Source organism: Athene noctua, chromosome 1, assembly GCF_965140245.1.
Source record: "Athene noctua chromosome 1, bAthNoc1.hap1.1, whole genome shotgun sequence".
In the NCBI taxonomy this organism is placed as follows: domain Eukaryota; kingdom Metazoa; phylum Chordata; class Aves; order Strigiformes; family Strigidae; genus Athene; species Athene noctua.
In genome coordinates, this window is record NC_134037.1 from 92,909,376 (window position 1) to 92,934,616 (window position 25,241).

General features: G+C 35.2%; 1 protein-coding gene across 2 annotated transcripts in view; it reads left to right on the forward strand.

Moving 5' to 3' along the window:
- The window catches only part of BIRC6 (baculoviral IAP repeat containing 6), a 187,403-nt gene that overhangs the window by 110,375 nt on the left and 51,787 nt on the right, over nucleotides 1–25,241 (forward strand). For both annotated transcript variants that reach the window (XM_074896935.1, XM_074896936.1), the window contains exons 57-65: nucleotides 1,597–1,726; nucleotides 4,436–4,567; nucleotides 6,877–7,044; nucleotides 8,574–8,747; nucleotides 12,234–12,430; nucleotides 14,618–14,918; nucleotides 17,586–17,803; nucleotides 20,075–20,239; nucleotides 22,201–22,369. In XM_074896935.1, the coding sequence (XP_074753036.1) occupies nucleotides 1,597–1,726; nucleotides 4,436–4,567; nucleotides 6,877–7,044; nucleotides 8,574–8,747; nucleotides 12,234–12,430; nucleotides 14,618–14,918; nucleotides 17,586–17,803; nucleotides 20,075–20,239; nucleotides 22,201–22,369 (1,654 nt within the window). The remainder of the gene's footprint in view (nucleotides 1–1,596; nucleotides 1,727–4,435; nucleotides 4,568–6,876; nucleotides 7,045–8,573; nucleotides 8,748–12,233; nucleotides 12,431–14,617; nucleotides 14,919–17,585; nucleotides 17,804–20,074; nucleotides 20,240–22,200; nucleotides 22,370–25,241) is intronic.

A 25,241-nucleotide genomic window follows, 5' to 3' on the forward strand; every position in this document is an offset into this window, starting at 1 on the left:
CACATTTTAAAAGAAAATTTAAGGCACTGTTGGAAGACAAAGCCGTCTTATTGAAAATAGACTGCTTCTGAAAGAATTGACAACTGAAATCTATCTTATAAAAGCATTTCTAATACTATCCTTACACATTAGCAGCAAATATAGATACAAGTTCCAGTCTTTCCAGCAGTTCTTCATTATCAGTTTCGTTAAGAAACAGTCACAGTTTTGATCCTTCGAAATTGGCAGAGATCCTTCAGCATTAGCCAAAACACAACAAATAAATTCTTGAGTGACAAACACTTGCATTAATTTATAAAGCAGATATATGCTTTTATACTTCCACATGTTTCACCAGAACACAAAATGATAATTAATGACTCAAGTGCTATGCTCTCCATTAAAGGCTTTGAATAAAGAACTAGAGGAAAAACAAATTATTAAAAGATCTGGTACTCCTATACAAGGAAAATATTTTTTCTGCTTTGGTTTCTACTGTTCTTACTACATCTCAGAACTAAAGTACTACATGAGATATATGACAGGGAAACTGGATCAGATTGGAGGAACAAATACAGTTTTAGAACAAACATTTAAATATTTCATTTTAACCTGGCTGAGATTAATTGTTACTATGGCCATTGGTAATGTTAATTTGTTTTACATGAGACAGATTTTTACAGACTGTTCTAGATACGTAAAAGCAGAAAAAATATCTTGAAAATAAGTTGTCAGATAATTCAGTTTCTTCTCTTAAAATCACCAGAAAACAGTCTCTCTGTTCTTACGATTCCTCCTCTAACATCCGAAGAGAAACTCTAAAATAGTGTGGATATGCAGCATATACTTCTGATATATCCAACAACATAACCTTTTAAAGATTGGATCACCATTTTTATCTCTTAAATTCTTACCAAAACTGTATTTTAGAAGCTGAATTCTGATTTTCATCAAGGATTAATTTTTTTTATTGAATATTGCCCAACAATAAATTGGTCCTGTATGTGAATAATAGTAAAAGTTCACCGGATGATACGAGGAAGGGGATAAGTGGCACTCACATTGCAGAAAAGTCTGTGAAAAAGTATTGTGAGGAAAGAATGATATAAAATGCAAACAGCGTTCAGGCTAAAATATGTTATGACAAAATATTTGAAATGTTTTAACTACTAGTAAATTAGCTATCCATCATGACAGCAAAAAGTAGACACTAAGTCTAGAATAAACTTTATCCCGAAGTCAGAGCAATAGAGAAATGACATCTTTCTCTATTCCAAGTATATTGTGATTTTTCTGAGTTTAATTTCAGAATTAAGTTTTAATTTCATAAATAATTGCAAGTCTCAGACTTTCAATCTTTCTCTCATATACAGCTATGTAAAATAATTGGGTTTTTTAAAACAAATACGATATCATACTGTTTCTGATCCTAAAAATATTCTAGGCTTTCTAAGCAAATTCTTTTGAGGTAAAAAATTAAACTTAACCTAATTTGATGCATGTTTACTGTATACCTCCAAACCTGTCAGTTTTCTTTTTTATTATAAGGACTTAGTGTTTTAACTTATTTCTGAACATAAAGGTGATGTTAAATGCTGACTTTTCCTTTCCTTTCAGCTGTACAAAGGTAGAATTAATGCGACTAGTCACGTAATTCAACATCCAATGTATGGAGCTGGACACAAATTTCGTACTCTTCACTTGCCTGTTTCAACAACTCTAGCAGAGGTTCTTGATCGTGTGTCAGGCAAGTTTGCAGTAGTTCATGTTTTATTTTTCTAAGATACAGTTTAAAAAAAAAAACAAAAGCAGAAAACCTGCATAAACCAAGTCTGTCTAACATGCATATTTGCAGTGTTCATCAGTTACTGCTGAATATAAAACAGTAGTTTAACTTGTAAGCTTTTGCATATGCCTTATATGTTGCATGTGAAATGCACATTTACTGGTCAAATACTATTTTTTCCCTCTTTAAAACTGAGGTGGGGAAGGTGGGATATTTGTTCCATTCTTTTTCTTGGTTGGTTGGGGGGTTTTTTGGTTGGTTGGTTTGGGGTTATTTGGTTGCTTTTTAGTGTACTCAAATGTCTCGTGGAATATTTGCATATTTACAAATTATACTGCAAATATCAGTCTTTAAAGACCCTGTCTTTCATCCAGCCACTTAAATATTACCACGTTATGTCAGTTAAATATCCTGGAACTTGAAATTTTTTCTCAAGATGGAGATGAAATCATGTTGCTATGAAAAGGACATTAATGAAGACTTAATCTACTTTCTTATGGACTTACATTTGCCTATTATATAAATATTTGAGTTTGCTTACTAAATGGAGATTGAAAACCATAATTTAGTTTTAGAGATTAATTTTATAATTATCTACAATGAGAGGATAATATTAAGGCAGGAATTTGTTTGGTTTATGTTCAGTACTTTCAGTTATACTACCTGAATACACATGGAGAGATGAACCCCTCTGTAGGGGACTCTGATCAGGCCTCCACGGTCCATATATGAATTTTGACACATGGATGGTAGATCTTAAAATGAATCCCACCTTGAACTTTAGTGTTTATTTAATAGAATAGAAAATAGAACTATATATTAAAGATTAGATTTAATGATTTTATTTTTTTTTTAATGTAGTTAAACAGTAGAATTTATAGTCTGTGCCAGAGTTCTCTAGATAAAACCAGGCAAGATGCAAGGTGATTCTTCTCAGGTAGGAAATAGAGCAAAATTTGTTAGGTCATTTCACATCAAAAATCAATTCTAAGCATGTCTAAAAAAAAACAAACAAAAAAACCCCAACCCTAGCACTTCCTCTTTACTCTTAAGATGTATTTCTCAGTTATAGCAAAGAAAAGTCAAAGATCATCACAGCAATTATGACTTTGTCATATTGCAGATGTGCACTGAAGTGTGTGTGCTTAGTTACACGCTCATCTGACTAAGTATGTATGTTCTTATATGTAAATATATTTGTATGTGATGTTTTGGAACTCATTGTAGATCAACTTTTAATTTCTGAAGCAGATCTTCATGGAGTTCAGAAGAACTATTGCTTTTTTATATCTACTGAAAATCTTTACATTAAAATCATTAACAAATTCATTAGGGCAATAAATATGTTACCTAACAAGGTGATAGAAGTACTATAATGGTATTTGGCAGAGTATGAGACAGAACAAGGTGTGCTTTGGGATTTTAATTTTAAAATAGCAAATCCTAGAAAAATGCTTGACACTTATTTACCAGGGAATAGTTTACTATTTCTGATAGAATTCTGTCTTCACTTACTGTCCGGATAGTCATGTGTAGAATGTGACTAAGGTCTTTTTGTGCAATTTATGGTCAGAATTAGTGTAATGGGTGGGATGGTCACTGCATATGAGGTAGAGATCAGTTGTTGAGTAGTGACATAAACTGCACCACATAGCTGTCTTAGTGGTGTATTACAGTCAACTTGATAACCAGTGCTAATAGGGACTGGGGAGGGGAATGTGATGATGTGATATCCTGTAACATCTGTAATTGAAATTGATCAAATGCCGGCTTTGTAGGGCACCATAACTTTAGTTTTTTGTTACAAATTATTATTCCTCAACTTCACTGTCATTTTAAATTGGAAGATTTAATTCTGTGAAATTTCAGGTTCTCTTACGTTTGCATACCTCATCTAATGAGATTTCTCTGGTATTAAAAGCTTTGTGGCACTTGTATATCATTCCATGAAGTCCATGGTTAGGACATAGTAAAGAAGACTTGAATATTTGAGGAGTATAGTGTGTGTTTGGGGTGAGAGGGAGAAAGAAAGAATGGTTTGGGAGCAGAAAGAAAAAGACTGCCATCACTGCAGCGATAGGAGGTTGTGAAGATCCTATGTCAGAGCCTGACCCTCGGGTTAATTTCTTTTTTACTTAACTACGCTATTAACATCTCAAATTGATTATATCTTTCTTTTTGCAAAAATAAATCACAACAAGCATGTTTATGTCATACTGTTTCTCCCAGTCTCTAAAAAAAAAAAAAAAAAAAAGAGGGGTGTCTAAAATCATTGCTATATCTGCTATCACATCCCTTTACCATAGGTAGAAAATGTGCAGTATCACCACAGATTGGATCGTCCAGGATGCGTACTGGTTATTTGGTATTTTATTCACCTTAGCTTTAAGTTACTGATGTTGGCTGATCAGAAAAACTGAACAACAAATCTGGGTATCACCTGAATAGTACAATTGTCAGATAACAGATTTTTACAGGAAGAGGGGACCAGAATTATCATAATATCTTAATTCATAGATATTTAAAAGACTATTTCTGCCTGGGATGGAACTCTAAGCCACTAAAATATTTGAGAATAGCCTTGTTAACAGTGTAGAAACTGTAATAAAATCAACTTGGTATCTTGAATTACCTTTCTTTCCCCTCCCTGTTATTTTTCCCCCTTTATAGATACACCTAGTATTACAGCTAAGCTGATTAATGAACAGAAGGAAGATAAAGAAAAAAAGAACTATGAAGAGAAAGAAAAAGTTAAAGCAGAAAATGGATTTCAGGACAATTATAGTGTCGTCGTTGCTTCTGGTATGTCTTTTTCTTCCACCTCTTGAAAAATGGATCTTTTTTGGGTTAGAAGTGTGGGCAGGGTGAGAAATACCTACCAACAATTCTTTTCATTACTGATGATGGTTAGAAAACCTGTAGTGCCCAGTTAATCTAACAGGCTGTTAGGCAGCCAAAGGTTGGTTCCTGGTAAAGCTTACTTTGACGTATTTGTACCTAAATGTGTGTGCCAGTGATACATTGTGGATGTTGTTGCTAGGGCATCTAGCAGGATTTTGTAGAATCACATCTGGAGCTTGAATTACATGGCAATGTATTAGTATTTGTGTACTATTACTTCGGTGTGGGTATTACTACCTCTACCTTTTTGCAGTGGCTGGTGCATCAGATTTTAATGACCTCTACTCCTGCAGTATGCTTTTAAAATAAAAGGTTCCATATACTTTGCATAACAACTGGTGGTATTCAGCTAAAAACTGTCAGATGGAAATGTAAGCATAAAACCATGTTATTCCACTTGGAAACCACAAATACAGGATTTTCTTCCAAAGCATTCACCTTCTAAAAACTAATGTGGAGATCCTTCTGAAATGATTCATGTAAACCCTTTTGCTTTAAAACTAATATGGAAGTGATAGATTGAACATAGTAATTTTGCAGTGATGAAAGAAGATTACAGTTCTGATGATGGCTGTAGAGACCATTAGTCTTTCAGTTTGAAGTTCTGGTGTGCATGTGAGAGAGATTAATGAACTTCAAACTACTCTTTTCCTATCTAGCTTTCTGCTTTCATTGTCATACCTCAATTTCATTTACACTTCATGAAGCATGACAAAGAGATGCCCGTTTCTTTTCATTTCTGGCACTAATATTTCTTAAGTTTTTTATTTCAGGTTTTTAGATGTAGATACAACTCTAAAATCAAGTGTTGAATGTGGCAGCAGTTTCAGGGATCTTGGTATATATTTAAAGCTTTAATTACAACATCTTTATCTGAAATATATTTGCAGTAGATGCCACTTAAACAAGGTAAACAAACATGTTTTGGTAGCACCTAAAATATTAATAGGTTCAAGTGAAGAGTTAAAACATGAATGAAGAATATAGGAAGAAAAAAAACAATGTACCAAGCTTGAAGATGAGACATGGCTGAGTATGCTATGCCCTATACCGGTTGCATCTCTGATCATACTGACTTATACAAGCATACTTAAGTTTTTCTTCCATTTGTATTTTTTCCAGTTAAGTAAAACAGTTTACATGTAAACTTATTTAACTTGCATTTGTTTCTACTACTGTTTGTGAAATCTTTTCTTCTTCTGTCTTTATCTTTTCATATATTCTGGGGTTTTTTTTACTGTCCTCAGAGCCTCATGCAGCCACTATCTTAACTTGCTCCATATCAGTGAAATTAATAGAAAATAGAGATGGTATTTGGAGCCTGATCTTCCTGAGAAAAGCTAGTTTAGTATACTGTGATTATTGGAGAATGTGTTGCATATTTAGGTGCTCCTACTGATCAGCTGAAACCAGAGTGTATTATTGCATTTCAGGTGTGGGTGGTGTTAGCTTTGCAGCTGCTCTTGGCTAATTATAAGGCAGTAGTTGTATGTGGTTTTGTATCTTGACCTGCTGGCTTTTTTACATGCTCTGTCACATGCAAAGAAGGGTAAATGATAGTAGTATAATTTCACTATACCTTAAGTCAATTTAAGCTGTCCCAAAACACAGAAGTCTTGCTATATAAGCTTAGTGAGCTTTTATGTACCTATTCTGCCTTTTCATTTTCATATAGTGCTTACTTTAAATGTTTTGACATAGACAATTTTACAAGCACATTTAAAGACACCTTTCATCACATGTGGTACTGACAGTACTGCAGTTGCCATCACCTTCATAGGCCAGACAAGTAGTTGTTATCTGTAGTCTGTGCTGAAATGTCTGTCAATTTAGAATTTTTTGCCTTTCTTGCTTTCAATTGAGAAAACAACGTAAAAAATTTTTACTGTAGGGCTCATTGCTAGACAGGGTCTTTAACTAAGGTTAAGAACAGAACCAGAATAGCTTTTGCATTTTTTTATGGATGATATCATCTAATACAGTTTGGTTTACTTTTGGGGCTCAGGAGGATGTGCAGCCTTGTAACTGTAAAAATACTGATTCATCATCTAAATATATTTTATACATCAGTGCTATTTTGATGTTTAATTAGCCAGTGCTGAAAAATTCAACTTTTTTGCCATCATTGAAGGTACTGAGTGCCTTGCATCTTGGCTAACTGAAGTTGCTAAATATTAGAATGACTGAATTTTTTTATACTTCTGTACTAGGTTTGAAATCTCAGTCAAAAAGAGCTGTTTCATCCACCCCTCCACGTCCACCATCAAGGCGAGGAAGAGTGATGGCGGATAAAGTAGGTACCTCTTCCTCAGGAGGAGAATCTTCCAGCAAAACCATTAGTGTTCCAGTCTTTCATCTATACCATAAACTTCTACCAGGTACCTTTAATAACTCGTTTTAAACTTCAAACTTATGGTCTTTTTCAGTGACAAATAGGTTATCAGAAAGTAGATGTAATGCTAATGGACATCTTTCAGTTGAGCATCTTGAAGTATAGAGCGCTTCTGGGTTGGTAACATCTTTCAACTGGAAGTGGAGCATTATAACATCACAGTGGCTTGGCAAAATTAACAATTATGCTGATCTTCCTTGAAATTTAGTTCCTCGTTCCCAAACAAAATCTCAAAAACATTTCTACTTTCACTCAGAAATAAGAGGGGTGTGGATTTGTAAGATGACTCACATCTTCTTTCACCTGTAAGGCAGAACTGAACTGGTATTTGCACCTTGTTATTTCATGTTCTGGGTGGGCAGCCAATTTGCATTGCTCTCTGGAAGGTTGATTTGTCAGTTCAGGAGTATTCTTGAATTCCATAATACTTGTGTTTTCAGAAGCAGCATGTTTTAAGCTGTTAGTCATATCAAAACTCAGTACCTGTTTTCAGTATGTAGCTGGTGAAGGTTGACTCTCTACTAATGGTAATGTAGACAATTTTGGATTTGTGATCTGGTTGATCATGTATTGGGCAACAGCCAAATGTTACAAAAAAAGAAGCCATGAAGAGCAGAATCAGTGATGAAAAACAGGGCAGAAAGCTTATTCACTTGCACAATGTCAAGACATTTTTAATTTTCATTTCTTAAGATACCATCTTCCACTGAAGAAACAGGTTGCTACTAAAAACACTCCTGCTGGAACTTGTGTTACTTAAGTACAGTGAAGATGAAATGGGCATGCTAATTGCACTATATGATCCAACTTTAAAACATTACACTTCAAGTATAAGCCTACTTGTTATCAGGAAAAATTGTTCTGCCTTGAGAGTAACTTGTAATTTCGGGGAAGAACGTATTCTTCGTAAACAACAGAGTGGCCAAAATCTTGATTTGAGTAATCAGTTTGGGCTGTTTTACATGTGCATTTCAAGTCTGCATTGCTGCTGAGAAAAGTATTCCTGGCAGCACCATTAATTTTTTCTTGTTGAGTTGTGTCCCAACACAAGAGTAGTGAGCTATGCTTGGTACTAATAGGACTGAAAAAGAATTGTAGGTTTCTTTGTTTTCCACTTTTCTCAGCCATTTTACCTTATGGTCACCCATCTTTATGCCACCATAATTCAAGGGTGATTCAGAGGTGGGGTTTAATAGCAGGGGACAGGCGGTACCTGCTTAAAATGCACATCAAATTACAGCCTTAGCCATTTGTTAAATATGCCAAGTGCTTGGGCTCTCAGCACAGAGCTGCCTTAGGGAGCGTTGGCATAGTTACTTGATGGTTGGTTCCAAACAGAGGGGTCCCCTTTTTCCAGGAGAATAAACAGTAAAATTAAGGCCTTAGTTTGGAGCCAAATAACATTTAGTCTACCTGGCATCTGTGGTACAAGTAATGAACAGCACAGCACCTGGATGCGTATGTTAAAATAACACAATCATAAATTTCCTCTCTGACTCTGCCATTGTTGTTTAGGCCAACCATTACCAGCTGAAATGACACTTGCCCAGCTTCTGACTCTGCTGTATGACCGTAAACTCCCTCAAGGATACCGATCAATAGATTTGACAGTTAAGCTTGGTTCCAAAGTCATCTCAGATCCAAGCTTGTCAAAAACAGACTCATTTAAACGTCTTCACACAGAAAAAGGTGAGTGTTCTTACTTTATTAGTATCTTGCTTTTGAATCTGGTCTTTTGGGACAAATTGGTTTTGATTTTCTTGGTAAGAAACAGCTGTTTTCTGTATGTTCTTGGATGATGTTTCTCAGCCATTCACTACAACACAAGTGCTAAACTTCCTGATAAAGATCAAATTCAAGATACACCAATATTGTTCTGATTTCACTTTTCTTTCTTCAATGTAGTGTTGTATATGATATGGTTATATGATTGTATACATAAAGTGTATTTTATTTATTGACATGTATTCCAGTTCTCTGTAGTAAATGTTTGTGCTGATAACCAGGGCAGATTAAGTAATGCAGGAGCTGTTTGAAACCATGTAAGTTATAGAAGCCTATGACTTCTTTTACTGCAGCAACTTGGGTCCTTAAATTCCCATTTCAAAGAAGCATTTATTCTCAAGCCCATCTAAGCAGGTCTTGTAATGTAGCTTTTAAAAACATTATCTTTAACATTTTCTAATATAGTCTGTTTCTTGATAATGTTTTTTTTTTCTAATTGCTTTCTATCTGCTTACACATAGTGCTGGGGAAGGGAGGTGCTGTATCTCAGGAATATGTTTTGAAATATTTTTATATCATTCCTTTAGGGAAGGACTTAAAGGAATGGGACCTTGAAATGAAGCTAAGGTGATCTGCTGATCACCAGCCTGCTGACACAGCATGGAATTATAGAGTTAATCATTTGGCTGTTTTAAGACAGGGGCTTCTTTTAAAAATGTTCACTTGATAATCAGTCTCTTTCTAGAAAAGATAAGAAACAGAAGAGCTGAAAGAAAAATCTATGTTTTTGTTATCTAATCAGAGCTAAGTATTTCAGGACTTCATGTAATGGCTGCATATACAGATCTCTCACAATATTGAGTGGCCTTTCAAATAATATTTTTGGTTTGTTTTGCTGTTTATTTAAATTCTAAACCTACAATAAATATTTCTCTATTTGAATAAAACTTAAAATAATTAGAGGAGTTTCAGTTTAGTAGCAGAGCTGCATGTGAAAACATGAAGATCCACTGAACTTTTATTACGTTACTAAGCTTTTTTTTAAAACATGAGACTAACACTTTTGAAAATTTGACTTTGTGGTGCTGATCTGTGGTGCTGTACAGCAGAGTATTAGTTATATTCAGATGTTTCACACTCACTACTCATCAGTTATGAAGGTTAGTGCTACTGCTTTTTCATTGCTAGTTTTTAATAGCCATAGAAATCATCCTTACATATGAATATTTCCTTACTTGCTACTTGAAGTAGACTTTTTTTGGACACCATCTCTGCTGGATAGATTTTATAGCTTCACATGATGTTTCTAGTGCTGCATTTACTAGTACTATACTTGCAGAAAAATGTAATTTATTTACATTTTGTTCTGTGTGCTTCTGTTACTTTGTTTGAGATCAGCAGTTTTCCACAGCTGAAGTGCATGACTTCACTGAAAACTTGCAGACGTTCATGGAGGTGAAATGGTTTAAATTTGGGTTATAAGAAGATTAACTAAAACAATTACTGGAGAAGCATACTTAAATGTAACTGCTTGCAACAAGATTTAAGATGTGAAAGGAATAGCATTATATTTGCACTCATAATAAAAGATCTGCTTATACTCTTACTCACTGGTAACATTTTTCAAGTGTCTTTTGCAGAGAAGCATTTAGTCTTAGTGATTTTTCTGTACATAGTGAGTATCTGTGTGTGTCTGTTTTCTTGTTTTCCTTCTTTGGGAAGGCTTACAGTGTAAATGGAGGGGTGAGTCTTCCTTCAAAATCTTTATTTTAAAATTTTCCTTATCAAGGAAATCTAACCTTTCTTTTGGTCTGATCAAGTCGTGTCATCATAAGCAATTGAATTATCAATTATGTTCAGCCTAGCGTGGTGGAATCCTCCACATGTCTGACAGAAGGTGGTCCCTTGCTGAGACCAGCATGTTTGTGGATATGTCACTGACTATCTCTAGTGATAGGGAAAACTTCCACAGAGGTGGTTTCTGCCTGTATTCTTAAGAACAGTAGACATCAAAGCCATATGTACTCAAAATGTTATATTTGGGCTCTTTTGTACAAGGATTATCATGCTTTTGAAGTGTATGTGACCTTTTCTATTTCTCATAGTCCATCACATTGAATTAGGGTGAATTCCTGTACATATTCCTACATATTCCTGATTTGAGCTTGTTAAATCCAATACTTTGTTCATATTGCTCCATAGCAATGTGCTTCTCCCCCAACATATTCATGATGTCCTTGTAACCTGGTGCTTCTTGCACATTTAGAAGTTGAGAATTAGGATGGAGAAAGAACTGCTGTTTCCTGTTCCCTTTCAAATTAGGGAAGGAAAGGTTTTAAAAAACAAAGTATATGTGATTAAAACTTTTAAAAGTTCACTTTGGTAGCTGCAAGAATTATGCTTTAACATGCTTCTGCGTTTTTATAAATATATAATAAATGATACCGCGTGCATAGAAACATTATAATCCATATATGGATTTTCAGTTGAGTGTCAGGCTGCTCACAGCAAAGAAATACTGAGACCATTTGGTCTATGCTGCCTTTTGATATGGGTATACAGTGAAGGCTTTGAGGACCACTGCATTATAGTATTTAACAACATACTCTGCAATCCGGATTTTTTTTTTTAGCTGAAATACATTGAATATTGACTGTGAAGTTTACTGGTGGTAACGAGCAAAGATTTTTGGCAAAATTAATTGTGGTAGAGTTCTTTATATACAACCTCTGTGCATCAGTGTATAAAAATGACCTTTTTTTTGACTGTTGTACAAGATATTAGGGTGCTTAGTCATAAACTGGGAGGATGGAGCCTAGTAGAAAGTTAAAAATAGAGATGTTGAGCTTTTTTTATGAGAAGAATAGAATTACATTTCACAGCTTTGGCAGAGGGGCATTTTGATACCTCAGAGATGTGAGAATGATAGGTATGATGAGTGATAGGTGATACAACTTCATGAATGGTGAGTTAAATAATGGGGAATGGGAAATTTAAAAAAAAAAAATCTTGTTCAGCATTTTTGAGGAAAAATACAGACTAATTTAAGTAAGATTACCTTCTCTTTCTTCACCTGTAAACTATTCATCGGAGAGTAACAAACTTACCTACTAGAGGAAAGACAGTTAAAAAATGTCATAATTCCAGAATTAACAAAATCTTGAAGGTATAGATTAAATCCTAGTAAAACATAAATTTCTAGTAATTAACATGTAACCCTGTATAAATAATCCCAAGTTATGACATGGATCTTGCCATCACTGAAAAAAGGTACCTTGAGTACTTTTATTTTCTTTTGATATTCTTGTACTCATTCATTTCAGGTTCTCAACTCAGGTTTTGCTTAAGAAGGAACTGATACTTTTTAAGTCCACTTTTAAGCGAGGATGAAGAAATAAACATAGTATTGATGATGATGTATTAATTTCTCTTACCTCTGTGTTTTTGTAGAGCATGCAGACTTACTGGGACCTTGCCCTGAAGATGAAGCCATCAGTCCTGGGGATGAATGTATGGATGCAGTTCTAGATGAATCGCTGCTTGAAACCTGTCCCATTCAGTCTCCGCTGCAAGTTTTTGCAGGAATGGGTGGATTGGCCCTTATTGCTGAGAGACTCCCCATGCTTTATCCTGATGTAATTCAGCAAGTGAGTGAAAAAATCAGTGTAGAAGAACTTGTGAAGAGTGGTTTGTTTCTTTGAGGACAGTATTTTCCTCATATTTCTCTATGGTTCAATTTGACATCTCAGTTACGTGGGGAAGCTGCTTTAAAATAGGCAAGTGTGTAACTCCACAGCCCAGTCCAGCTATACGTGCTGCTTCCCTGTGCATGTTATAGGCTGCTTGAGTAGCACTGTCCTCGTGGAACAAAAGTATGAATTCAGTGTTGCTGCTTCCCTTGCTTCCATTAATGCACCCACCAAGATACTTTATGAATTAACATGAAGTTGCTGATGTACTATGAAGCCATACTTGCTTATCATTTAATTACTCATGTAAATGCAGCCTCAGAGATCTTTTTTTATGGTTAAGTGAAAATCTCAAAGCAGATTACATAATTTTATTTCAGATTTATTATTACAGGTGATTAACTGTATAATCTTAATTATCTTTATTTTCATAAATAATATGTCTAAATAAAATAATATGCTATTTCTTTGCATACTTATGTATAGAATTTCACTGGAGGCACTGATAGGCATTTCAAAAATGTCAGTAGTGGCATTAGTATAGAATTACTCCTTTAACTGCTGTTCTAGGTACACAATCTTTATTAAAAAGGGAAATAATAACCTGTGAATTATTCAAATTCTGTTTGGCTTTATTTTTGAAAGCTTTGGCTGATACTCCTAATAGGAAAGATTGTGAATATTTATTCACTGTGAAAGTAAGTTAATCATGAATTAAGAGTGCTGTTCAGTACCCTGACTGCAAAACTATGACAGGAATGGGAATCCTGTAGTGAGGTCAGATAATTAATTTGAATCCCGTGTTTAACAGTTATGCAAAGATGTTTTAGAGGTCTAGTATCAAGCCTGTTCAAAAATTAAACGTTAAGGAAGTGTGTTCACATAAACCGTTACTGTATTTTGAAACCCAAGAGAGTTACCGTATACTCTGCATTGAAGAAGACTAATTCATGGAATTTTGCAACAGATGAAAGGCAATTTATGACCATGAGAAATTTCATCCCTTTTGTTCCTTTTTTTTCTGTAGTCCTGGAAAGTTACTTTCTTTTCACAATTTTTTAGCTTGAGATATAAGTTTGAATTCAAATGCTTAATAAGAATTCTGTGATCCATAAAAATTAAGTACAATAATACCAAATAGAAGATTCGGAATGAACACAGATGAATTCTCCGGACATTTCATTCTTTAATTTTACTTTTATATTTCTCAAAGTCACTGCTGCTTTTGATTCTCCTAATGTGTAGATGATTGGAATAAATGCGGCTAAACATGGCTTTGACTTTTAAATATGAATTTGATATTCTGACTAAATTCTGCAAAGGTTTTTCAGATTAATCTCTTCTAGTTTAGATCAGTGTGGTGATAAATACTAAAATTTTAAATATGATTGCATTAGTTCATCTGAATAGCATAAAAGCCTGAAATGTCTCTGATGTTTAATTATGAGAGGGACCTGTTATACCTTCATTTTAACTGAGTGTAGAACTGTTTCTTGGGGAAGTGTACAACTGTTACCCCTTAAACTCTGGTTCCCATTATAATGCCTCGCTGCATAGTCCTCTGTGCAGCGTTACTTCATAAAATAGAACTGTGAACAATTGTGTTAGAGCATAATAGTAATAAAGCCTGCCGAATCAATCAAAAGCCCAAAAGGAGCACATGAGCTGCTACAAGACTGCTAAGATACCCAAGTTTCTTCTTAGTTTTTAAACGTATTAGGATTAATTGTTCTCCTTTTTGGAATATGTAATTAAAAATTAAACACTTGAGTTCACACTCAAGGCTTAATGTTAAAAATAAAAGGGGCATTTCTTATTTAACAGTCTGATATATAAACTAATCTTTGTATTGTTTATTTCAGTGTAATTTGTGTCTCCTACACCTCTAGACTTTAAGCAATACATTTTAACTGAGGATTTTAGGTTGGCAAAATATTTGGTTTTTTCTGTGGGTGAGACTTTCTAGAACTGTATTGAAAATGCAACAAGTATGCCCTTTTTAGCCATGGTAGTGAATTTCATGTGACTTTTTAACTGTGTCCTGAATTAAGATTGTATGTCCTTTAGATCCTAACTTTAATAAAATTTTTGCCTAGGTGATTAACTGAACGACTACAAAACTTTTTTTTGTTTCTGTTGGTTAAGGTGAGCACTCCAGTGGTTACATCGACCACACAGGAAAAGCAGAAGGACAGTGATCAGTTTGAATGGGTTACCATTGAACAGTCAGGGGAATTGGTGTATGAAGCACCAGAAACAATTGCTGCAGAACCTCCACCGATCAAGTCAACAGTTCAGACTATGTCTCCCATACCCGCGCATTCTTTGGCTGCCTTTGGTTTATTTCTTCGTCTCCCAGGCTATGCTGAGGTGCTGCTAAAAGAACGGAAACATGCTCAGTGTCTGTTGAGATTGGTGTTGGGAGTTACAGATGATGGTGAAGGAAGTATGTGCTGCAATTATTATGTTTCTTTGTAGTCCACAGCTAGATCATTTTGCTTAAATTTGTTTATACTGTAATGCTTTTAGAGGAAGTTAGAATTGTTTTTTGCAGAACTGAGTTGCTAACATCTTTGATAGTCTGTTGTCTCTAAATAGTAAATTCTGTCTGGCAGAGTTTTGTCACATCAGTATTCAAGTGTTCTCATCTAGATGTCAGAGTAATTGTAAAATAACTGCTGATAAAACTTAAAATGACACTGTCAAGATAACAGTGTATTCAGACAATGATCTGAGTAGCTGGATATGCTCAACTAATTGAGCAAACATTGCATAATTCTGCAGCCAAATTCAGAATAATATGGATAGCAGCATAGCTATAGCAGATGTTGAATAACACTGTTTTAGAAAAGAAGAGAAAGATCTGAAGATCTTGGTGATCAGATTAGCTGAGCAGGAGCTCTACCTTAATGGTGTGAGTTCAAAGGAAGAAATGGAATATTCTTCGATGAACAGATGACCCAAGAGAATTTGTAGTCGGTGTCTTTGCAACCCAACCTGAAATTCGGCATATAGTTCTAATATTTGTATTTCTTAGTGTTTTGAAAGACTGAAAGAGTGTATGTGAAAAATGTTTTAATCATTTTAAAATATTCCCTTTCATTATGACTTTGAAAAGAATGCTGTTTTTTCTATGCAACAATCAACTGAAGTTAGTCTCTATTCAGCAGCCTAATGAGTGCTGGACAATGTAGCTCATAAGACCAACCGAGAAACTAAGAGACTCATTTACCCTCCTTTCTGTTTATCTTTTTATTTCTCTGGTATTTAGGTATAGGACAGTAGACAAAAATAAACTGGATGACAAAAATTCAGTCTAGCTACTTGCTTCCACCTAATTTGAGTAGTAATTAACCAAAGGACTCTATGCTGTCCCTCAGATTTTATGTCCTTGAGTGGTTCCCAGTCCCTTGCTATTGCAAACGATTTTTTTTTTCTACATTAAAAGAACACCTCAAACCCTTAAAATTTGGATTGCTTTCTTTTTTGTTTTTGTGTATCCACTATTGCTATTGGAATATAGTTCCCAAACATAGTTTTCCTCATAGGTAGGACCTGCTTTAATTTTCAACCTGAATTTGTTCGTATGCAGTTTGTGCCCATTTATTATTGTGCCAGCATTGTTCCTCATCATAAATAGCTCTTCTTTCTCTGATGCATTTGTTGACAGGAATTGTATTCCCTTTTAGCCTTTGTTTTTCCTAGTCTAAACAGTCAATTTCTCCATTCCCGAAGCCAAATGTCTGAATTCAACAATTTAAGAATTTGAGATCAATTGTACACAGTAGTCCACCTTAGTTCTCTGTACAAAGCATTATATCTTCCTTTTCTGTTGGAAATGCATCATTTCATACACCTTGAATCTCTTTACTTTCTTGCATAATATGAAGAGCTGCACTTACAAATCCGTGGCTTATAGACGGAACATGGATTCAGTTGTCTGCAAGATAAATCATGGGCAAATGTTTAGATGGTTTTTTTTTTTGGTCGTCTTGTCATTTGGCTATACCTGCAGTTCTGGAAGTCTATCAGATGGGCTTTTTTTCCAGAGGTGTTCAGTTTTATTTATGAAGATGCCAGTCAGAGGACTCTTTACTTCCATCGTTACAAAAGAGATAGGAATTAACTTGTGTGTGTATGCATATATGTGTGTAGATACATATACATACAAATATAGACATGCATAATTGCAATGTATTTCAGTTTACACCTCTGGATGATGATATAGCTGATAAGGAATGAGGGATAAATAAATTTAAAATAAGCAAACTTCTGAGCAGTTGACTATTTTGAAGTATTTTCAGTAGTTGAAGCATTTTCAGTTGTCACATATCTCTATTTACATATGCACTGGGGAAGGAATGTGAAATGTAGTGTTAAGTAGAAAAAAAATCAAGACAGTTTCCCAAATCTCAGTATGTTGCATTAGTAGGTCACACTATTATTTGAAATGTGGCTTTTAAAAGAAGTAACTACTGTTCAGAATGCAGAAGGGTTAAAAATGTAAAATAATTCTACTACAAAATTCAAATATGTAGCTCATTTAATTAAAATCATGTTAGTATTTCATCATGTATTCATCCTGAATAGCATCACAGCTTGGATTGTTTTAGTGACTTAATTTGTACTTGGGGCACGCAAATATGAAAAAGAAAATCCTGTATCGGGTAAACTACACCTTATCAGCTGAGCTGCAGTTAGCTGACCACATGCATTCTTTAACTTGCTGTAGTTGGATTTAAAAAAAAAAAAAAAAAAAAAAAAAAGAAGTAGTTCTAATTACCTTTGTTTTCTTCATTCAGAAGTACAACTGGAAGTATAGTCTAATACAGAAGTATACTCACTGTTAGTCACAAACTTAAGTTTTCTTCCTGGAAATGGTGAAACAGATTTTGTAATGTTGGTTCTTAACCAAATCCATAAAGGAAATAAACGTTCTTTCTTCTACACTATTCTGCTGAAAATTTTTTGTGAAGAGAAACCTAATATTAGATTGCTTATGCAGATCCTCAGTAGATTTCTCTGTGTGTTTCTAAACTATTGCAGAGAGTAACAGGTTGTATTGAACTGTTGAAAGAAAATGTGGTTTTGATATTTTTCTTCTTCAATCTAGGTCATATCCTGCAGTCTCCTTCAGCGAATGTGCTTCCAACTCTGCCCTTCCACGTGTTGCGCAGTTTGTTCAGCACTACCCCATTGACTACTGATGATGGAGTACTGCTTAGGCGGATGGCACTGGAGATTGGGGCTATACATCTTATCCTTGCTTGTCTGTCTGCTCTAAGCCACCATGCACCAAGAGTGCCCAGCTCTAGTCCCAACCAGGCAGAGGTATGTGTTAGCAGAGTAATTGCAACTGAGAAGTAGTAAGAGTTTTAACTATAAAAATGAAAAAATCTCACTGCTTTCACTATAGTCTCATTTCTGCAGAGTTGGCATTTCAATAAAGAACAAAAATAGTTAGAAAGTACTTGGTTAAGTAATTGCCTTTGCGTGTTGCAAAGAAGCATAGTAATCATGAAGTTTATCCAACAGAGGCTTGTCATGAGGCATTAAGATGTGATCAGTTTCTTTCACAGGACCTTTTCCAGTGCATGAGAGTCATAATGCTCAATGGGTGGTGGTTCTTTAATCCTCATTACATAGCATGACCTCATTACCTTATTTAGCATTCATCATCTAAACTCTACGGGCTGCAAATTATTTCCTCTTAAATGCTTCACAAATGTAAATGAGCTGTGAAAATTAAAGAATTAATGCAGTGATTTTTTTTTTTTTAATACTTTTTTTACTGGTGGGGAAATTTCATAGTACTTCCTGTATTATACCACCCTCTATTCAAAACATGTATCCCCTTATTTTTTTAGGATTATGAGTTGCCATTTCTGCATAACATACCAATTGTCTATAAAAGCATTTAAAAATATTAATGACTTGCCCTCTTCAGCATTGTTGTGGCAGAGACTTTCATGAAAAACTTCCCAGTGGCTAAATATGGCTGAGTAGCTGCAAAATATAGGGCTGTTTGTATTTTAGCAGCTCTGATACTGATGAGGCGTTGAGCAAGGAAGAGATGAAGCTGTGCCTGAGAATTATTCACTTTAATGGCTAGTCAAATTTAGGAGGAAACTGAGATATTCTGCTTCTAATTGGGTATCAGTCTACTGACATATTAATGCCTTAGCATTTTTGTGCTTTTGGAGGGAAAGGGCAACCGTTAATTCTTACCTCTGCTTCAGTTCTACCGTGACTCCTTAAACAGCTTGCTTTCTCATAATTCATATCTGTCAGGTGATAGATGGTAACTTGAAACTAGAGATCTATCAGACCTGCACTGACGCTTGTATTTCTGGGGCTAGGCTTTCCCTTTAGTGCTTTAAGTCAGTGCTTATGACAGTCCTCTTGAGTGTTAAAGACACGTGTTCATGAGTGATGTAATGAGTAGTATCTACATGAGAATAACAACACAGCTATTTCATTACTGAGAAGCATTACATTCCCAATGTAAAAGTTAAATGGTGATTCCAGACTACTGTCAGTATGGTAGTTCATAGATGATCACTTTTTTTACTGTTGTAGTCCGCGCATCACTTCTTTTCCTTCAAGTATAATCTGAAGAAGATCTGAACAGAAGATGAAAGTTTTCAGAGCTGTAAATCAGACATTACAAATTAAAGTTTGGCAGCTACTCACATGACCTGTTTTCTAGTAAGGCTAATTGTCACTGAGTAATTATAATGAAAGTAGCAAGTGTTCATTGCTTCAGAAAACATGGACACTTGTTTAGGGTGCTAAATAAATAATTAAGAAAGCGTTAGTTAGAATTGCTTATCAGAATTTTTTCTGTAATTTTTTCCCCAAAGATCTGGTAAACTTTCAAAATTAACGTAAGTACTTAAATAGTTTGATAAGGGCTAAGCAATATAATATTGGAGTTACGTTAGTAAAATGCAGTGAGGCAGACCATTGGAAAAAGCTGTGCAAGCACCTTTGGAAAAATGCTATCTCTCAGAACATTTTAAGGACAGGATATTTCCCTCCTCTTATCTGGAGAGGAAATAGTGTGTGTTTCAGTGACCAAGAGATCCCATGCAGAGCTGTACATGTAACTTACACCTCTTACTGTTTTGGAACATTTATTCAAAATCAGTGCATGTTTAAGCATCTTAAGATTTCAGTTGTGTACTTTTGATAACATTTCTAATCCTGTCCCCTTTATCTAATGATGATATTAAACTTGACTAGGTGTTAAATAGTAATAATTACAGAGCTCGGATGTTTAGCATGATACCGATTAAGTAGCATTTTAATACCTTACATCATATAAGCAGTGATAGTATCTTAAAAGAGAAAAAAAATGGTCTTATAGCCCTAGTCAAATTGAAGAATCACTTGCAACAGTTTAGTGCCTACCTGTACTAGAACTTCGTGTATGTGGCAGTCTTTTCTATCTAAAGCTTTGAATTTCACTGGATCCTGATGATACCTTTATAAAGTTAATAAATTGGGATTGCATTCTTTTGCAGAACAAAGGCTTTCTAAAGACAATGTTCATAAAATAAAAACCGTGAAATTATTGGGACCTTCTTTTTTTTAACTTAGCCACAGGTGTCAAGTACCCACAACAGTGCATCAACAGAAGAACAGCAGTTGTACTGGGCTAAGGGTACAGGCTTTGGAACAGGCTCCACAGCTTCAGGATGGGATGTTGAACAAGCTTTGACTAAGCAAAGGCTAGAAGAAGAGCATGTGACCTGCCTTCTACAGGTGTGTAACAATGAACTTTTGATTAATGATAAGCACTTGAAACATTAGGCCTGGAAGGTAAAAATGGAACTTGTGTTTTTTCAGTCATATAGCAGAGTAATTATGGTATTTGGGGCAAAAGATAATTTACAACCGCCTGTCTACATGAAAAATGGTATAGATTAAATTTTGAGGGAGGCTGTTTTCAAACATTGCTAGACTGTTGCATAAAAAAGACCTGCATGGGTAAGCCTGTGTGACGGTTCTGAATAGACAGTGAACCAAGAAGCATTCCAGTGGTATTTCCCTGGAGCTGTTGCATATCCCTGAGATCACTGCATTCAGTCATAAGTAAAGGCTGTACATTGAAGGGGGAGGATGTGGGAATAGGAATTGCTTTGTGTGCCAAATAATCTTACCTATTCATTTCTCGCATATCTTTGCTCTGCTTTAAGGAAATGCACTTAGTTGTTACAAGTGTCCATGAATGTGTTGTGTCAATACAATAAAATCTCGCTCAAACATACTATAAAATCATGAGTATGTCCATTAAATTACAATAGTAAATCACCAGTAAACATCCAGATCTTAGTAAAACTCTGATGCCTTCCAAATGCCTCATGCTAAGGAGAAGAAAATCCTGTTTAATTAGGCTTTTCAGTCCATTGTGAAATGCAGCCAACCCCTGTATCTGAGGTCAGTGTCAGCAAAATGAGATTCTATCTAGTTGTCAAAAATTTCTTTCACAGAACTGTCAGCTCAAATGCATTCACTAACCTCACTGCTAGGGTAGAACACAAAGGAGATGAAATTCTGAAATGCCCATGCCCCAACTGATGAAGATACTATTTTGATGTAATCAGTTATTTTACTCACTGTAAGTTACAAGGCACTTGTATCATGTCCCTTGCAAAAGCAAAAAAAATCCAAAACTATTTTCCTAAGCAAGAAAGAGGAAAAATCACCTGAATTACCCTTGGTAAAGCTTCTAGGCAGTATTTGATATTGTGCCATGCAGAGGCTTAGCTATAACTTTGATAAGTCAAGAAATAAGGAGGCATTTGCTTTGGGCAGTTAGCAATTGGCAGAAGTAGAAAACCCTTCAGCATTTTGCTGAAGATGTCAGTCCAGTTGTACAGCAGACTTTCCCTGGTCCCTTCTCTAGAAAAGTTGCTTAGAAAAATTCTGTTGTACAGAGTGCTGATAAGATGCTGCAGCAAAATACATGAGTAATGGCATTAGAGCAAAGAGGGAGAATGAAAGGAGAAGGGGTTAAAATGGGAAGAGAGCCCCCAAGACTTCACATAATACAGCCATTCAAGCTTTTGAAGTTACTAAATTTGAGAGTACAGCCCCACAAGTCAGAGCTGTGGAAGTACATTAGGTTGTACGTCTACAACACATGGAAGGGCCTGTGAACTCAGCCAGAGCTCCCCTTGGGAGGGGCAGGTGTGCAGTCATGAGGTGATTCCCCCACCACTGCTGAGGGGAAAGCTGCTCTGTGTTTGCAAGAGCTGTGCTCATTGGTGAGTGTGCCAGGTAGCTGCCATGCTCACCGTAAATTGTGGTTTCATCTGTAAACCCTTAAGTCCCATCCAAAAAAGAAATGAAAGTTTTTTTGAGAATTTTTAGTTTAAAAAAAATAATCTTTCGTTGCTAGTTGATGTTCTAAAGTGGATGGGACTGATCAGCTGCATGTCTGTGGTGTGAGCTCATGAACTCCTGCTTTCAGTAACTCTAGTGGGCTTGTCAAAATTCATACTAATTGATCTCTTAAAGTCATTCAGAATTGTAATAGTTATTTTTTTTTATTGTTAGCCAAAGTTGTCATGATATAATAACTGTACAGAATTTCTTCTGAGACATCTTTGGGACTGCTGAAATAGCTAGTGAAGTATTATGGCATCTTCTTTAAGGGAGGAAAGTCAAAGTTTTTAACCTAAAGTAAATCAGTTTTGATTAAATATTTTTGTGTATTTCAGGTTCTTGCCAGTTACATAAATCCTGCAGGGAGTACATCAAATGGAGAGACCCAAACTAGCCATGAGGGTAGAGGACAAAACAGCAGTGCTCTTCCATCTGTTCTTCTAGAGCTACTCAGTCAGTCTTGCCTCATTCCAGCAATGTCGTCATACCTCCGCAACGATTCAGGTAATGTGCCATTGTCTCCTAAATCAAAAGTTGGCTTACTTCTGATAAATACATTTTTATGTAAATAGTAGGTCATTTCAGTGCATTTGCCAATTTAGAATTGTACTAATGGAACAATCACCTAACCCTTAGAAAACAAAATGTTAGTGTTCCTTGAAATATTCATTTATTGTAAGAGTTTAAACTTTGTTGTTTGAATGTCTTTTTAAAATCTGAAATTTATTTCTTAAACTGTTGAAACTAATAGGAAAATAGTATTTCCATCTGAAAAGTTTACATTTTAGTTCTACAGAAGTTACATGGAGACTTAATTTATACAAGATAACGAATCTTACTGTGAAATAAAATGTTCATTTTGTAAGAAAATTGAGCAAGTATGTGCCTGAAGTTGGTAAATGTTGCACATACTAGGGAAATACTCTTAATTTGACCAGAGCCTTTTCTGCTTTATTTAGGAAATACAAAAATAAGCCCCTTGTCAAAACTGCAAAATATTTCAAATATATGGAAACAACAAAATTGTTTGGGATTTTTGAAGGAAAAACAAATGAGTTATATGTTGTCATCACATTTCTACTCATAATTTTAAAACAAAGATGTTTTGGTAGTTTTCGTCAAGTATGTTGTGCCTTGCTGTGGAAACCGTTTCAGTTGTACAAGATGTAGTGTCAAGCAGTATGAGTTAAGCTTATGCCAGTGTGGAACTAATGGCAAAACCAGCAGACTTGAGTTTTGTGGTTCAGTCTCACTAGATGACAGGCTTTAGTATGAAGATATTGATAAGCATTTTTTTTTTAGGTAACCGTCAATTTTGAAGTTTTTAAACATTCATTGAGCCTTAGGTTGGATTTTTGTTGAGTTGCTTTGTTTGTAAAGATGGATTTAATCCTTAAGTAGCAGGAGTTGTTCCCAATCTGAAAAATTTGATTTTGGACCTTATTTTGCCTGCCCTGTTTTTGGAGTAACTGGTAAACATCACATTACTGCAGTTCTTTTGGATGCCAATTGTAGGGTGTGGTGATGTGAATTTCTTGAAACAATGTCATAGCTTCCTGTTTAATTACAGAGTATATTTTATCTCAGAGGTAAAAGAGGATCATCCATGTCTTAAGTCTTTACAAAGCTACGTAGGACTAAAAGAAGAACATGGCTAAAACAAGACGTGGCTTTTTAATCTGTAGTAACTAGAGCATTACATAATCTTGTATGATAGACTGGAAGTAGTTCAAAAAGTCTGCTGGGGCCTAATAAAAATACGAAGATGTTTCACTTGCCAGTCCGCAGTTTGACACATCTCCCTAATTTTGCAATGAATTTGTTAGTTCTGTTTTGCACATATTACAGTGAGGAAAATGAACTATGTAGCTTGTACACCAGGCTCATTATTGCAAGTGAAAATATAATGGAAAACAATAAAGTAAGTGATAAAGTGAAACAGTAAAGTAATTGTTCTAACAGATACTCAGAAATTCTTCTTTGTTGAGGTAGAAAGGAAAAATCATGGAAAGACCTAGCAAAAATGTTATGTTATCTAAAGGATGAAGCTGTTGGTTCTGCGTTATAGATGAATTGCGGTTGCTGAAATTGCTTTTTTGCTGTTTTCAATAGAAAAACATATCTGTCTGTATAAGTCACCTTTAACTGGGGAAGAACAGTCAGATACTGATAGGAGAGATGAGGTATGTGACTGATGGCAAGAAGTTCAAACTAGTTTGGCTTTCAGGGACCATTTGTTTTCCCAAAGTACAAAGAAAAAGCAAAGTTTTAGTGAGAAATGTTCATTTTAGGTATGTTTTCCACTGCTGGACTACTGTTGTTTGTGGTTGGCAGGGGATGTTGAAATGTGCTTGTGAATTAACAATTAGTAAAGAGTGAACAAAGCAGATGCTTCCTGCTTTTTCATAAATGGATGTATAGCTCTTAATGTAACAGCTCAACTGTATTAAAGCAAAGCAAAACCTTGCTTTTCGGAAAAAAGCTGTTACCTGCTCTTCCAGTTACAAATTCACAAATAATGAGGTTCTTTCCTTTGGAATTTAGAACTCTGAAGGTTTTTGTGCGTCTTCAGTGTTTCTTGCTGTATTTGTTCAAAAGTCTGTACATAAAACTATAATTAACAATGTTCTTCTGGATTTAAAATAAAAAAAAAAAATCAGGTTTATATCAGTCAGGCTTGTCTCTGAAAATGTAATAGGATATCAGTATGAAACGTGCAAAAAGGATGACTTCTGGTAACAATCTCTTCATGAGTATTTGAGTCAGATGCATTTAGTTTGAAAGGAGTCCCTGAAAACAGTTTGTCTTAGTGATAGCCAGGCATAATTCCAATGCAGTAGTTACTGTTTAGTTCAGAAGCAGACAGATAATGCTCACATTAATGAGTGTGAGTTGAAGGTGGTGCTGGGTTTCTTGGTGTCACTGACAGAGTGTCAGGAGACATAGCTAACAGTCTTGCTGTTGCGAAAGAGACAGAGGTTGAGAAGCTCTGGGGCTATGTTAAGCTCTGATACAGTGCTTATAAGGCTGAAAAATTAACTTTAAAAATGTGTTTATAGTTGAAACATTTCAAATGTGGAAGCAACATTTTTTTTAAATTAGTTTTATTTTTTAAAACCTCAAAAACCAATGCAAGGTATTAGAACATATTTGAGTCTTTCCTGTTAGACTTGATCTAATTTTAGGCTTCTCTATCTTGAATACTATCTCTTCTCCAGTAGGTCTGAATGCCTACCCAGGGGGAGTAGGAAAGGGAACAGCATTAGTAGTAACACTCATGTCCATGGTGCTGTAATTTTCTGCTGTCAAAAGGTACTTTCATGTAGAAGAAGCGGGTAACTGTGTTCTTCCTGTAATATGCTGGACTGAGAAATTA